At 40.8% G+C, this 14,258-nt stretch overlaps 1 protein-coding gene across 1 annotated transcript in view; it reads left to right on the top strand.

Annotated features, from left to right (window-relative positions):
* Window positions 1-665: 665 nt before the first annotated feature.
* GRIN3A (glutamate ionotropic receptor NMDA type subunit 3A) overlaps window positions 666-14,258 on the top strand; it is a 150,945-nt gene continuing 137,352 nt past the window's right edge. Inside the window, exon 1 of the mRNA XM_019948871.3 lies at window positions 666-1,956. Coding sequence (XP_019804430.1) covers window positions 1,258-1,956 — 699 coding nt within the window. The 5' untranslated portion in view covers window positions 666-1,257. The remainder of the gene's footprint in view (window positions 1,957-14,258) is intronic.

The raw sequence follows: 14,258 nt of genomic DNA, 5'->3' as shown, positions 1-14,258 counted from the left end.
CATTGTATTACCACACAAATGAAAGCACTTACTAGTAACAGTGATCTGGAGGACCCTTGGTCTAAACTACAAACTGCTGTTGACTGTGCTTGAAAGTATACTTTCAAATTATTTTAAATCTCTTTAATTTCTTGATCAAATAATTGCTTCGAATTCACTGTTATAATTTTGAGAACCCCAAAACATTGGGATCCTTAAAAATTGGCAAAGGCCCATGAGCCAGAGAGCACGAAGCCGAGATTCAACGTGTATATGATTCTTGCTTTAATACCCTCAGCTAGAAAAACCGTTGAAGAAAGACATCGAAGAGAAGCTTCTTAAAATCACGGCCTCTTTCAACCTACTGGATTTCAGATTCCTCGGGCGCAACTCCGAATCCAGAATTCTCCCTCTTAGGTCGCAAGGAATTTCGCAAACTATGACCCCTAGCCTTGGAGGGGAGAGAACTTGCCAGGGGCGCGGGAAGCGCCACCCGGGAATCTCACCAACAGTGGGCGTCTAGCACAGCCAAGCGACAGGCTGGCGCTAGGGCTCAGCAGCAGACAGGCGCCGGCTGAGGCGGGGAGAACTTTGCGCTCCCAGCAGAACCACCCTTTGCTGGCCAGTCGCGTCGCTCCTCTGAGGAAGCCAGCGGCGGCGGCGACTGGGCGGAAAGAGGACGAAAGAAAGGAAGAGAGGAAGTAGCGAGGGAAGAAGAAAAATGAAGCCAGCGCTGGGAGAGCCCGCGAGATGGTGGCCGACGGTGGAGCAAGGAGGATTTGGCTGCTTTTCCGCACCCCGGGCGTGAACGCCTTCTCCTGCGCGACCCCAAAGAAATAAGTGGGTCTCGCCTGGGCGAGAAAAGAATCCAAGTGAGAACCTTGCCTCCTCGGTCACCGTTGCCCCCTAGGAATCCCAGCCGCTTCTCAGTCCTGCTTCCCCGCGGGGCCGGACGCAGTGCCCAAGCCGCCCTGCGGATGGGGCGGGCGGGGAACAAGCACCCAAGCCGCGGGTGACCAGCGCCGCCCGCCCCGCTCAGCGCAGGGACCGGGCGGGCAGAGGATGCGAGGCGGAGGGACTTGGGAGCAGGTCCCGAGACTGCCTAGGGCGCGCTAGGTTCCAACTTGGATGGCCCGGAGTCCGCTTCAGCTCCTGGGACAGCTTCGCCGCGCGGAGTGAGCTGCCAGCGGAACCTGGGGGCGGGGACCTTAGGCGGAGGCTGCCCGGGGGAGAGCCGGGGTCAGGAGGGGGCGCGCTTTCTCCCTGCGGGTCTCAGTAATGAGGAGATTGAGTTTGTGGTGGCTGCTGAGCAGGGTCTGTCTGCTGCTGCCGCCGCCCTGCGCACTGGTGCTGGCCGGGGTGCCCGGCTCCTCCTCGCACCCGCAACCCTGCCAGATCCTCAAGCGCATCGGACACGCGGTGAGGGTGGGCGCGGTGCACTTGCAGCCCTGGACCACGGCCCCCCGCACGGCCAGCCGCGCCCCGGACGGCAGCCGGACAGGCGCCCAGCGAGATGAACCTGAGCCAGGTACTTGGCGGCCCCCGGCGCCCTCGCCGGGCGCACGCTGGTTGGGGAGCGCCCTGTATGGCCGGGGGCCGCCGGGCGCACGGAAGCCCGGGGAGGGCGACCGGGCCGAGACCCTGTGGCCTCGGGATGCCCTCCTCTTCGCCGTGGACAACCTGAACCGAGTGGAAGGGCTGCTGCCCTACAACCTGTCTTTGGAGGTAGTGATGGCCATCGAGGCGGGCCTGGGCGATCTGCCGCTCTTGCCCTTCTCCTCCCCTAGCTCGCCGTGGAGCAGTGACCCTTTCTCCTTTCTGCAGAGCGTGTGTCACACCGTGGTGGTGCAAGGGGTATCGGCGCTGCTCGCCTTCCCCCAGGGCCTGGGCGAGATGATGGAGCTCGACTTGGTCAGCTCCGTCCTGCACATTCCAGTTATCAGCATCGTGCGCCACGAGTTTCCGCGGGAGAGTCAGGTGAGAGGAGTCTGGGGCGTGGAGTGGAGATGGGCACCGCTGGGGGCCGGGATGGTAGCGGGGGCGGAGGGTGGGCGGAGGAAGAGAACGCGGATGAAGACCTGAGGGTCGTGGGGCTTTGCAACTTTGATATTGTTTAAGGATCGGACCATATCCGTAGCTTACAGGTAGAAGGGTCTCAGTAGAAGTAAAATAAAACATTTTAAAGCGCAGATGGAAATAAAATGAGAGGTAGAGTAGCAGATGGAAGTAAGGAAGTGGGAGAATATGCGAAAAAATCTTCACGTTTTGACCAGTTGGGAGAAACATAGTGGATACCCTATGGAAGTATTGAATAGAAGTCGAAGTTCTAATGACTAGCGCGGGGAATGGACATAGAAGATCCCAGACTGCCAGAGTCTTTCACTCCCCTGAGGAACTCTAAAAGCACCTGTCGGAAAGAGCACCTGCCCCTTCCGACTTCTTTAGACGATGTCCCTGAGCTTTAGGCGACGGTGTAAAGAAGAAAACACCTCCCTCTGAATTCCTTTGAGTAAACAGGAAATCTGCAATTAGTACAGAAACAATAGGTAGAGTGGTTAATTAGTCTTGGGTATTGAAAGGCATTAGAAATATTATCTGATACCGTAAAAATGGACGGGAGGACTCATTTGGGATTGTTTCTTTGTCCCTACTCTCTCTCTGTGTGATATGGGTTCAAAGACTGGCTATATTTAGTTGTGTTCAGCCCATTTCTGCTCCAATTATCTAGAAGTAAAGAAAACTATAATGATTTAGTTTCCTATGGGTTAACAATATATATATATATATAGTTTCAATAAAGGAAGCTACTTGAGAACTTAACTGTTGACAATTAATAAGATAAATATTTACAGAGAAGGTGGGGTCCTTTTAGCAATAGGAGTTTTCTGCATTTTGTGCATTATTTTTTAATAAAATATCAAGCATGATTGAGTCTTGCACAAAGTATTTATGAAACAAATAGGTAGTTGGTGTTGGTCCCATTTTAAAAACTGAGAAACTGAGGAAAGTTCTGGGGCTTGATCAACATTGGTTGGTGTACTAATAATAGAGTCCAGACTCGGGAGAATTTCTAACTCTATATCATTTTCATTCTATCACTGTAGCTGGAAAAAAATATTTCTAATCTCTCTTCCACTTTCGATATATATACAGAGATAAAAATATAAAATGAGTAAGAGCGAATATATGTGAAAAGTTTGATCAAATCTATGTGTAAAATATAAACAGAGTACTAAAGGTTTCTTTTCTAGAAAAATGAATCTTACATTTTTAATTTTAGGAAGGGCAGCCTCAGGCCACTTTCAGCAGTTGCCCAGAAGATTTCTATTTAATGCAGAACTGTAGAGATTTGATCTGCAGAGTGCAGGCTAATTAACTTTTATCTGAAATATTTCCGTCACCTGAATCTGAATGACTGTAGGCAGCAGATGGGAAGGCATGGAAAACACAGGTGCACAACGCTGCCAATGCCCAGTGTTATAAACATGAAATTGCATCCATAGGGTGTATCATTATTAATAGATATGCAGAATAAGATCTAACAAATGCAAGAGTCAGCATCACTTGCTTCTCATCATTGCTTCTTTATTACCTAATACTTCATACATGCCAATAGTGTTCACATTCTCCAGACTCCTTTCCATTTGTAGATTGTTTGGCAAGAGTCTTAAATAGCAAGAATTTTCCCCAAAATTAGTGTTCCTTAGTTAGAAGTGAAATTGTCTGTGCTCCATGATGAATTTTTGTAGTATACAGCACACTACAACTTGGAGACCAGAGAAACTGTGAAGAAGCATCTAGAATAAGTAAATTTCAAAGCTTTAGGACCACTGAAGGACAAAGAGTCCTCCAGGGACAACCCCTGCAAGCTGACAATAAAATAAATACTATGTCAAGCACATTTACTTCTGTATTTCAATTCAGAAGTGTATTTTAAATCACTGTTGTCATTATTACTTTCATGAGACACATCTTGGAGGGATTATTTTATTAACTCAGATCTAGTTTGGCCAACTGAGGACATTTTCTTTCATTTATCTTTGTATTTTAAATTCAAACATATCTAACCTGTCTTACTTTTGGTATATAATTTAAATGTCATTCTATAATGTTCTATATTTAAAATGTCCAGCTCAATGTCAAGTCACTGTAACATGTAATCTTAGGATATGACCACCATCTGCTTTCAGCAAAAATAATAACTGATCTTCCCCTGGCTTCTGAAAAGTGGACCTTTCTCTAATACAATGATGTGATTTTTTTTAAACTTTCTAAATATAAAAGAATGATGAAGTCATTTTACACATTAAATCAAATTGACTTAATTTAGCCACTGTCCTTATTAGAATCTATGCCCAGTGACCTAATTTGTTGACTGTGCCAGTGCATGATTAAAGGATTCTAGAAGAGAGGGGACTTGTCCACACAATCAGACAAATCAAAAGTGCTTTTAGAGCAGGAGCAGCCACAATGTTTTCTCCCACTTTCTTTTGGGCTACTGATTTCTTTCATATGAAACCTTTAATTAGTAAATAATGGTTTTGATAGCATCCTGCCACAACTCCTGAATGGAAAGAGATACCACTGATATGATCAAACCCCTGAGAGTAGCATAGTCGTTTTATTTCAGTATACTATTTATTTGAATCATAAACACATAGGTTCATCAGCTTGGAAGGAACCAACTTCCTTCAATCAGGGAAATCCATTAAAATTAGATAGTTAGCTACCCACTTTTGGAAACCGTACGTGTATTATCACTACATAATAAAAGCTTAATACAACATTACATATAGGATAGAGTCAAAGATGCTTCTACCCCAAAAATTCTGACTTTATCACACCCAAACCTCCACTTGAGGCCAACTAAATTCTGTTCCCATGACCTTCAAATAATGATCTGCACATGGATGCAGTTAACATTTACATTTAAGTAACATTCAGCTCCTCCAGTTCTTTCTTTCTCTTCACTCCCCTGCTACTTTTTCTTCTGAGAGTTTGTATTGTTTCTCCAAAGTTAATGCCTCAAATTTACCTACTGAGGTAGTGACAGATACACATTTCTTTCTAAAATGTGTATCTCATGTTAATTCCATATTGGTTTCATTAGGCAGAGTTAATGGAGTATTATAACTGGCTTAGATTCAAACCCACGCAATTAAAAGGTGACCACACTACTATTTTCTTCTCTTGTTGAATGTACCATGTGCCTGTCTCACGAGCCATATATGCTAACTAATTAGCATATGTTTTTTCCCATGGAAATATAAGTGTTTTGGATGGTCCATTTTTATAATACAGGGCTAAGTACTGAATTCTGTTTATTAGAATTTCGCTGGCATGGTGCCACTTTTGTAAGGTACAAGGGACAAAGCAGTGATATCACAATATAACTTACGTGCCTCATGAGGGGACATGAGGGGACATGAGGACATGAGTAAAGGACATTTATTTTTAAAACATCTGATCTCAACTGTGGTGGTTTTCCTTGACTTTCTCTATTCAAGGCACTGTTCTTTCTCCTCTGGGGGAAATGTATTCTGCAATTCATGATGAATGGCTGATAGTAGCACCTAATTGTTGCTGACTTGAAGATAAATAATTTCAAATTAAATGTCAAGTGATGCAAAACTTTTCTTAGCAGTGATCTTTTACACGTTCCTCTTGAAAAACAGAGACCTGGGATTAATTTGGAATTTCTATTCTGGGAATTTTGTTTACAATGCTTACTTATTTTTCTAGATAAATAGAGCAGAAGAGACTGGCACACACCATTCATTGGGCAATTAATCTGTCTCACCCCTTTTCTTTGCGCCTGCCATAGAATAGTCATAGAGAATCTTGGGTCTTGATCTCCTTGGCTATTACATCTTGGAGTTAACTTATGACTGAATCAACTGAAAACCAATTTTGGTGTCTAATTCCTTAATGTTTCATCTTCTGGTGTGGCAGAAATCACCTTGGATTTTGTGCCACTAGATTTTATTTCATGAATACCTCCAGTCACATTCCAGTCATGTTGGTTAAACGAGCATGACATAATGGAAGGTATATTAAACAGTACTCAAAAAAAGACTCAGTGTACCTCTGCCTCTTACTGGCCATGGAATCTTAGTGACTCTATCTGTGAGCATCTAGGCTTGTCAATCAAAAGAAGGTTACTTTACCAATCTGACAGAGTTATTGTGTGAATCAAATAAGAAAGTGAAGTACTTTGGAAAAATTTATAGTGTTGGCTAAATAACCAGTAGAGAGGTGTCGGTTTTGATCTGATAAGAATCATTCTAGTCCTAATTCACCACTAATTCTCCAATAGTTGCTACTAATCAAAATAGAATGTGATTCACAGTGTAACATGTCTTCATCTTCCACCTTACTCTCTACCCACTCCCTCATTTTATTTCTCTTAAAAAAAAAGTAAGTGGGTTTAGCACCCACCTGCGAAAAGAACTATGTTCCTAACTAGCTTGCACCCTTGCCTAGGATTAGAAGACATGCCATAGGTACTGTCTCTATACCAATAGCAAATCTTTATAAATGCACATCATCAATGCAGTTTCTAGAGCCTTAGGTATTGCCATAGAAGCTTCAATAAGATGCCCAAGGTTTTTCAGAAATGTTGGTCTCTCTCATTTCTCCTATAGGAGAAATTATAGTAAATTCCTCATGAGACAATGGACACACAGTCTAACCTCTCTACCCCAACTCCGCCTACCATACCACTAAGCCCACTGTTCGGCTCATCTGACATTATTTTCTTGGCAAGTCTTTCTTAATGAAGAAGGCAGTGCGTTGGTTCATATTTGGTTCATACTGGCACAGGCTCCTTTTCTCATCTTGGATAGACAACGGTTTGCAAACCAGCTACTTTGAGTATCATTGCCCTAGGCAAATACGTGGAGCTCTCATAACAAGGCACTGTACACTTTAGTGGCACCACTAAATGCAGAGATGAGAATCTCATTGTCTTTTCTCCTGCCTACTCTAGCTACTCCCATTCACATACACAAAAGAGTAGAGAAACAGTACAGCACTAGAAATGGGATGCAGAATCTCTAAAACTAGGCAAGAAGGAAGAAAGAACATCTCAGCGTCTGCCACATTGCTTTCTGAGTAAATGCATGAAAAACAAACTAATGGCAATCTTTAAGCCACTCATTTCTTTCTCAGATCTTTCCTGTATGGGAAGGTGGGAGAAGAGAGCAATGGGGAAAAGGTAAACAAGGAGTAAGCCAGCCACCTTCCCTCAACCTAACACCTCAGCTAGACTTTCAGATCTCCTGACTGTGAAGGAGTCAGACACTTTCAGGGGAGACTGTTTCTCCTGTACTGAGGGAGTCGGTTGATCCTACTTACCTGGGCTGGTATTGTGTCAGCTGGAGTAAACTCTGACCCTGAAAAGCTAATATCTGCTTGGACAGGGATGGTCTGTCTGTAGAGATGAGCCTTCAAGGGTTCAAGTGGTAAAGAATTCAGCAGGATGACTTCTGTTTTAGTGAGGCTGAATTATGCCTCATTGCTTTTCATTTGAGACAGATTTAGGAAAAAACCCAGCCATATATATTTTTGTAGAATGTATGCTTTTCAAGGCTCCTTCACAAATGCGCTTATAGCAAGCATCCTTTTAACAGTCCTGTGAGGTAAATAACAATGTATAGACAACATAAAAGGACTAAAAGAGTTATGCATTGTAGGAAGTGAGGCATCACTAAGAGGAAAACAGACTAAAAGCTCCTTCTGAATTTAGTGTATTTGTCAGCCTACAATCCGAGGACAGACTGGACCCATCACTGCTTTTGAATTATTGCAGAAAAAAGAAAGATAAAAGAGAGAGATCTACTTCTAGGTTCCATGGTTTAAAGCATATTTCACACTAAATATCCAATAACAGAAGTTTATTACATATTAACTTTGTCTTCATTTTTCTTATATGCACAAAAAATAGTGGAATAAAAAAGGTGCAAGATTAACTTGGAAGACTAACCACTTGATCTAAATGAAAAATCTTTCTTTACAGCATGATATCTAAATGTAGCATCTGCTGCTGTACCAATTAAACCATTATATTAGTGCACAGTCTGCGGACAATGACTTTTAAATTATGAAGTAGAGGTCAATACTTCTTAAAGAAATTTTCTTTTTCTAGCTTACATGTCGTAAGTGATAGTTCAAAGTCCTCCATGATGAACACCAAATTTTGATAAGCTGTACAAGACACATTCATTGTCAACTTTCTTGAGAAACAGAGATGTATTTCTAAATTTATTATTTAACAAATACTTTTTAATAAAGTATTGATACCAAGTGTGTTTATTTCAGAATAAAAAGTTGTTACCAAATATAAAAAAAGTTTAATTAAATGAATCATGATATAGCAATATCTTTACAATGGAATACTGCATACCCATTCAAAATGAAAATATTTGTTGACACAGAGAGATAAAAAGTATACATTGGGGCTTCCCTGGTGGCGCAGTGGTTGAGAGTCCGCCTGCCGATGCAGGGGACACGGGTTCGTGCCCCGGTCCGGGAAGATCCCACATGCCATGGAGCGGCTGGGCCCGTGAGCCATGGCCGCTGAGCCTGCGCGTCCAGAGCCTGTGCTCCGCAACGGGAGAGGCCACAACAGTGAGAGGCCCGCGTACCGCAAAAAAAAAAAAAAAAAGTATACATTGTATGTAAAGTGTAACCTTCTGTAAAATATAAAGTCTAGAATTTTATTTATAAAAATGTTACATGTGATTGTAACTGAATGGTAGAAGTCCACATTTTCCCCTGCGCATGCTTCTATTGATATTTTTCTAAAAATAAGTATGTATTACCTACACAATTAAAAATAATAAGAGAAAAAAAGACAAGTTACCTTCAAATTTCCTCACCAGTGCTTTAATACTTCGTATGAAAGTATAGACTTCAGGAACAAATTAATTGTAGTATATGTTTAAATTTATCCTTTCACACCTATATTTCAATTTTATCCTCACAATTATTTTGTGAAGTGAGCAAGACAGTATTTATTTGACAAATCAGACAATAATAACATATAGATGGAAGAAATACAAAGTAGGGGTGAAGAGAATAGGTTTTTGAGAAGCACAGACCTATGTTTGAATCTTAGCTCTACAACTTTCTAGACATCTTTCCTTGAGAAAACATGCCTGATGTCTCTATGCCTCAATTTTTGATCCACAAAATATGACTGTCTCATAAAGTTACGGTGAGGATGATACCATGTATACAAAATTCTAAGCACAGTACCTAGAGCACTGTGTATTCTTATTCTAATGATCATTCTTTTAGCACATAGTGTTGACGTAGCTTACTAAAAAAACTAAAATAATCAGAATGAGAACTCAAATATTCTAGCTTGCTCTCTCCAGAGTACTTCTAAATGCATTTTCAGTATGTATATGATATTTAGGCTTAAGCGATCTGGTTCCAGTGGACCAAGCCTAAAGAAAAAAAAAAAAAAAAGATTCTGCTGTTTTGAAAGCCCACTTAGAATTCCAACTCACTGAGGTGCACCTCAGGTTAGGTATGTGTAAATTTGGTCAGCAATGAACTTTGAGGTCCAGTTTCAACTAGTTGCTTTTTTTGTATGGATTCTAAATGATTGGATCTTTGGACCAGTTATGTCAGAGGTAAAAAGTAGTGTTCTATTTCTATCTGTCGGTATTAGTGAGGAATTCACAAGTCTTACCTACTATCCTGATTTCTCATAGAAGGCTTCTAGGAACTAAAGGAACAGTAGAAACATGACCCAGTTGACGGTCTAGACTTTTTGGGGGAGAAGGGGAGAAAGGGGTTGTTAGAAAGGGGAGAGTCTCACCTGACACGGATTGAATGTTCAGAAGTTTCCCTTTTTTCATGCAGGCTTTATCCATACTAATGGAACTGACTTGTGGCATTTATTAGATCAAAGTTTAGAAAGTAGCACTGTTATATACTAAGGATTATAAAAAAGGATATCCATAAGGCAGACTGTTTGGTTGAATCCTGACTATAACAAAATTGTTTGATGCGTACAATTTTCAGGGACTTTTAAAATGTGTATCGCTTTTCTGATTATAAAAGTAATGCATATGCGCTACTACCCCATGGGTGTCCTCATATAACCTTGAGTAACATTTTGATATATTTTATTCTCTCAAGGATAATGGTTTAAAATTTTTAGAAACACTTGGGTCCAAGTAAAAGAAGCCTTATTGTCACTCCAATTGGACGATGGCATCAAAGAACAGGAGAAAGGAATTCATCTTTTTTTTCTTTTTTCTGAAAAGGCAGAGTTGACATGGCTTTTGAAGCATGGACATTCTGAGTTGATGGTATTTCTGTATTAAAAGGTGGTATTTTCCTTTGTATTTGAGTCTAGCTTTATATTTTCATTGCTCTGCAAGTGCTAAGCCTGTACAGTTCCAGACAATGGCTCTGTCTGGATCTTTCAGTAGCATTCTTAGGAATGACTTAGACATGGGTTGTCACTACTTTCTTCTCAGTTAGGGGTGGTCATTAACTGAACTTTCAGTATCAAGCACATTGATGGCTGCACAACCTGCATACAATCAATTGGTGTATTTTTCTATTGAAAGCCTCAACTCAAAGCCAAACAAAAGTTGGGTGAATACTCTCCAGTTTAAAAATAAAAATTTTTATTTCCATAAATGAAGTTAGATGCTCAGCATGTCTTGATCTAATAGAATTACAATCTGGCTCAGTTGTGGAATTCTCTTTGTTCAGTCCCAACCAGATGTACTTAAACAGGGATTCCATTAAGCAAAGAATTTGCTTCTATGTGTTGTGAATTTAATAGGTTCATATAGAGCACTGTTATTGTTTTAATGCTATACAAGGAGTTAATTTGAGTCACGTCACATAGTGTGTTATACACATAAGGAAATGCTTCGGTGTATACCTGAAAATGAATGATAAATGCAAGCCTGAATTAATCCAATGTGCCTTCACCTGGTTGCAAGCACAGGGCGCCATCTAGTGGTCTCTAAAATATAGCTTTAAGTTAGAGCATCCTAAGAATCCAACCTCTCAAGGCAGGAAAGGACTCCAAGCAGCGTTTAGTCCATTTCTTGGTCTTTTGACTATGGGAAATCTATATTAGTCCATCTAAGAAAAGATCTTCTTCTGCCTTCTAAGAAGATCCAACAATCTCTGCTGTTCTGTCACCATAATTGCAGTTATAAACCTTAAAGTAAGATAGCTCAGAGTGTGTGTCTAGAGAGGTTGGGAGGAAAATGTGAATGACTAACTTTAGAAATGTAGGATAGATAATTATTTTTAGCAGCTGTATTTACTATCACTCTGGTTTATGATGCAGCTTGAAAAGATGTAGCCATTTTATTGTGTTAAGCATATCATTTGTTCCTTTATTTCTGATTATTAAAAATTATGTTCTTTGTACATAATTCTTAAAGTTAATAAAATGCCAAAGAATAAAATTAAAATCACCCATAAACCCAGAAAGGCTCAACCCACATAGAATGGTTTCCCCTCCATGCCAAGTTATATGTCCTCCCTTACTCCAAACAGCAGTGACCAGCCTCCCAAGTTAAGTGCTCAATATAAAGCTTAGAATACAGCAAGAAATAAAATAGCAAAGCCCTTGCTCTTAAAGAACTTATATTCTAGTCAGCGAGGCAGACAATAAGACATACAAACAAATAAATATACAATATGGTATTATTAAGTAAAGGCAAGTACAATGGAGGAAATAAATCAGGGTAAAGGATTAAAGAATGATGACGGTTAGTCACAAAGTCCTGTCTGAAGAGGTGACATTTGACCAGAGGTTGAAGTAAGGAACGAGCCATGCAAATTTCTGCGGGAAAAGCATTACAAGCAAAGAGAACAAAAGTGCAAAGACCCTGAGGTAGGAATGAGCATAGCAATAAATATTTGTGGAATCCATAACACTATTTGCTAACAAGTTCAAACAGTTTCAAAGAAGGAGGTATAAATAATGAGGCAATAAGGAGCTTTAGTACACTCCTACATATGGGCATTTCCCAAGGTTTAGACTCTTGATTTTGTCTCTTTGCATATGGCAACACCAGGAATTTCTAACTGGAATCTCCAGTTATATCTTTCATTCTCACCTTAAACTCAAAATATTTAAAGACATCCTGAGATGGTGTCCCCTCCCACCTATAACGAGATTTCTCATTAGCATCTTTGACTTCTCCCTTTTCTTGGCACCTGGTTCTGTTGCCTTCCTCAGTATGTTTTGCATGTCCTTATTCTTCCTTCTTATTTTCACAGGACATTAGCTCCTCCCACCCATACTCTTGAATAGCCCCTAATATGTCTAGTTCCTTTCCTCCAAACCATTCTGCACACCACTGCTAGATAAATCTTCTTAAAGCAAGCAACTTTCATTCATTTATTCATTCTTTCATTCAGCAAACATAAAGTATACTGCACTGAGTCCAATGCCTCCCCATTGCTCAAAACACACTTTACTATGGCAATATTATCATTCTTTTTCCACTCATCAACGCTCCTGATGGATGAAACCCATACCTTAGTAACAGTCACTAAAAGAGTAATTCACAAAATTGCAGCAGGATCCACCAGCCTTAAAGGAATCTATCAGATTCTCTAGCTTTTTTGAATATAGTTCAAAAAAGCATTCCGTCTCCAAATCCCAAGATTCTGACATGCCTCCCCTAAAGCCAGAGAAACACAGGTCAATAACTATCAGCAATCTTACAGAACCTGGTCCCCAAGGCCTTCCACAAACATGTGCAGATAATTCTTTCCAATTGGTGACATTCTGTTGAGATACAGGTGCCCAGAAAGCATAAGATCTCTAGGAATTAAAATGTGTGTGATTTCTTTTTAAAAAATCAATAAATGTAAATCATTATATTAAAAAGCATTTCTCTGTTATATATCTATATAGAAAGATATGCACCAAGTTGTCATGATTTGCAGATGAATTAATCTCTAATACAGAATTGATTTTTCCATTGAAACAATGTTATCTGTGGCTGTTAAGACCTCAGGCCAGGGCACAAGAGCCTGTTTGATCATAATATAGCAGAACTCTGATTTTTATAGTTCTGTAGACACCAAACACTATCTGTAACAAGGCTCTTGTTGTTTGAGATCAAGGGGATGTGGAGTGAGGAGGGGAACCAGAAGACCTGTCTTCAAGAACCACCTGAATGGCTTTGGAAACCTCTCTGAGCCTCAATTTCTTCCATTATAAATTATAAATAGTACTCATTAAACAGGTATTTATTGAGCACCGACCATGCTATTTTAAAGAATTGATAAGCGTTTCAGTGAGTTAATATACATAAAAACACTTTGTACATTCAAATTTTAAAAACAGATGAGAGGCATTTTTATTGAAACATCTTTTTCTTTGGGAAAATGATTCTAATTTCAGTTTGAGAAGGCCAGGGCACATCTTCCTGGGCACTCATTTGGCAGTAGGAACAGCCCACCAATGTTCTATCGCCCTGCATTGAACTGGAGTGGTCGTGCTGTAACTCCTAAATGGTCAGCGGCAGCTGGAGAGGGAGGAAAGAGGAGCAGGGTTTCCCACTTCCCAAATGGACTAAAAAAGTGCTCCCCCTAACTGCCTACATAGTCTGCCACCTGTTCTAGGCCTGAGGGGCACTGAGGGAGCTTGAGGAACTAACAGGATAGGAGACCCACAGCCAGGACACAGATTAGAATGAGACACTTTGGAAATCAAATACTAAAGCTAAGGGGCTTCCCTGGTGACTCAGTGGTTGAGAATCTGTGAATGACTAACTTTAGAAATGTAGGATAGATAATTATTTTTAGCCCTGGTCTGGGAAGATCCCACATGCCTCGGAGCAACAAAGCCCATGCGCCACAACTACTGAGCCTGTGCGTCTGGAGCCTGTGCTCCGCAACAAGAGAGGCCGCGATAGGGAGAAGCCCGCACACCGCAATGAAGAGTGGCCCCCGCTTGCTGCAACTAAAAAAAGCCCTCGCACAGAAACGAAGACCCAACACAGCCAAAAATAAATTAATTAATTAATTAAAAAAAAAGAAACTACCATTTGTCAAATTAAAAAAAATACTAAAGCTAAGATTGCCTGCTTATATTCATAAAAATCCATTAGTTAAGAGTTTTGAGATTGCATCAATTTCTAAATAATAGTCCATCATAGGTTAGGATACTGGAAAATAATTAAATCTCATTCTGACCTTTATTTCAAGTCTGCCTTTAACACTTGCTGGGCAGCAGCCACTTAAAGATCTTTGCATCTTCATCAAGAAATAGCTGC

This window comes from Tursiops truncatus, chromosome 6, assembly GCF_011762595.2.
Source record: "Tursiops truncatus isolate mTurTru1 chromosome 6, mTurTru1.mat.Y, whole genome shotgun sequence".
NCBI lineage: Eukaryota > Metazoa > Chordata > Mammalia > Artiodactyla > Delphinidae > Tursiops > Tursiops truncatus.
This window is presented reverse-complemented; position numbering and strand designations above follow the sequence as displayed.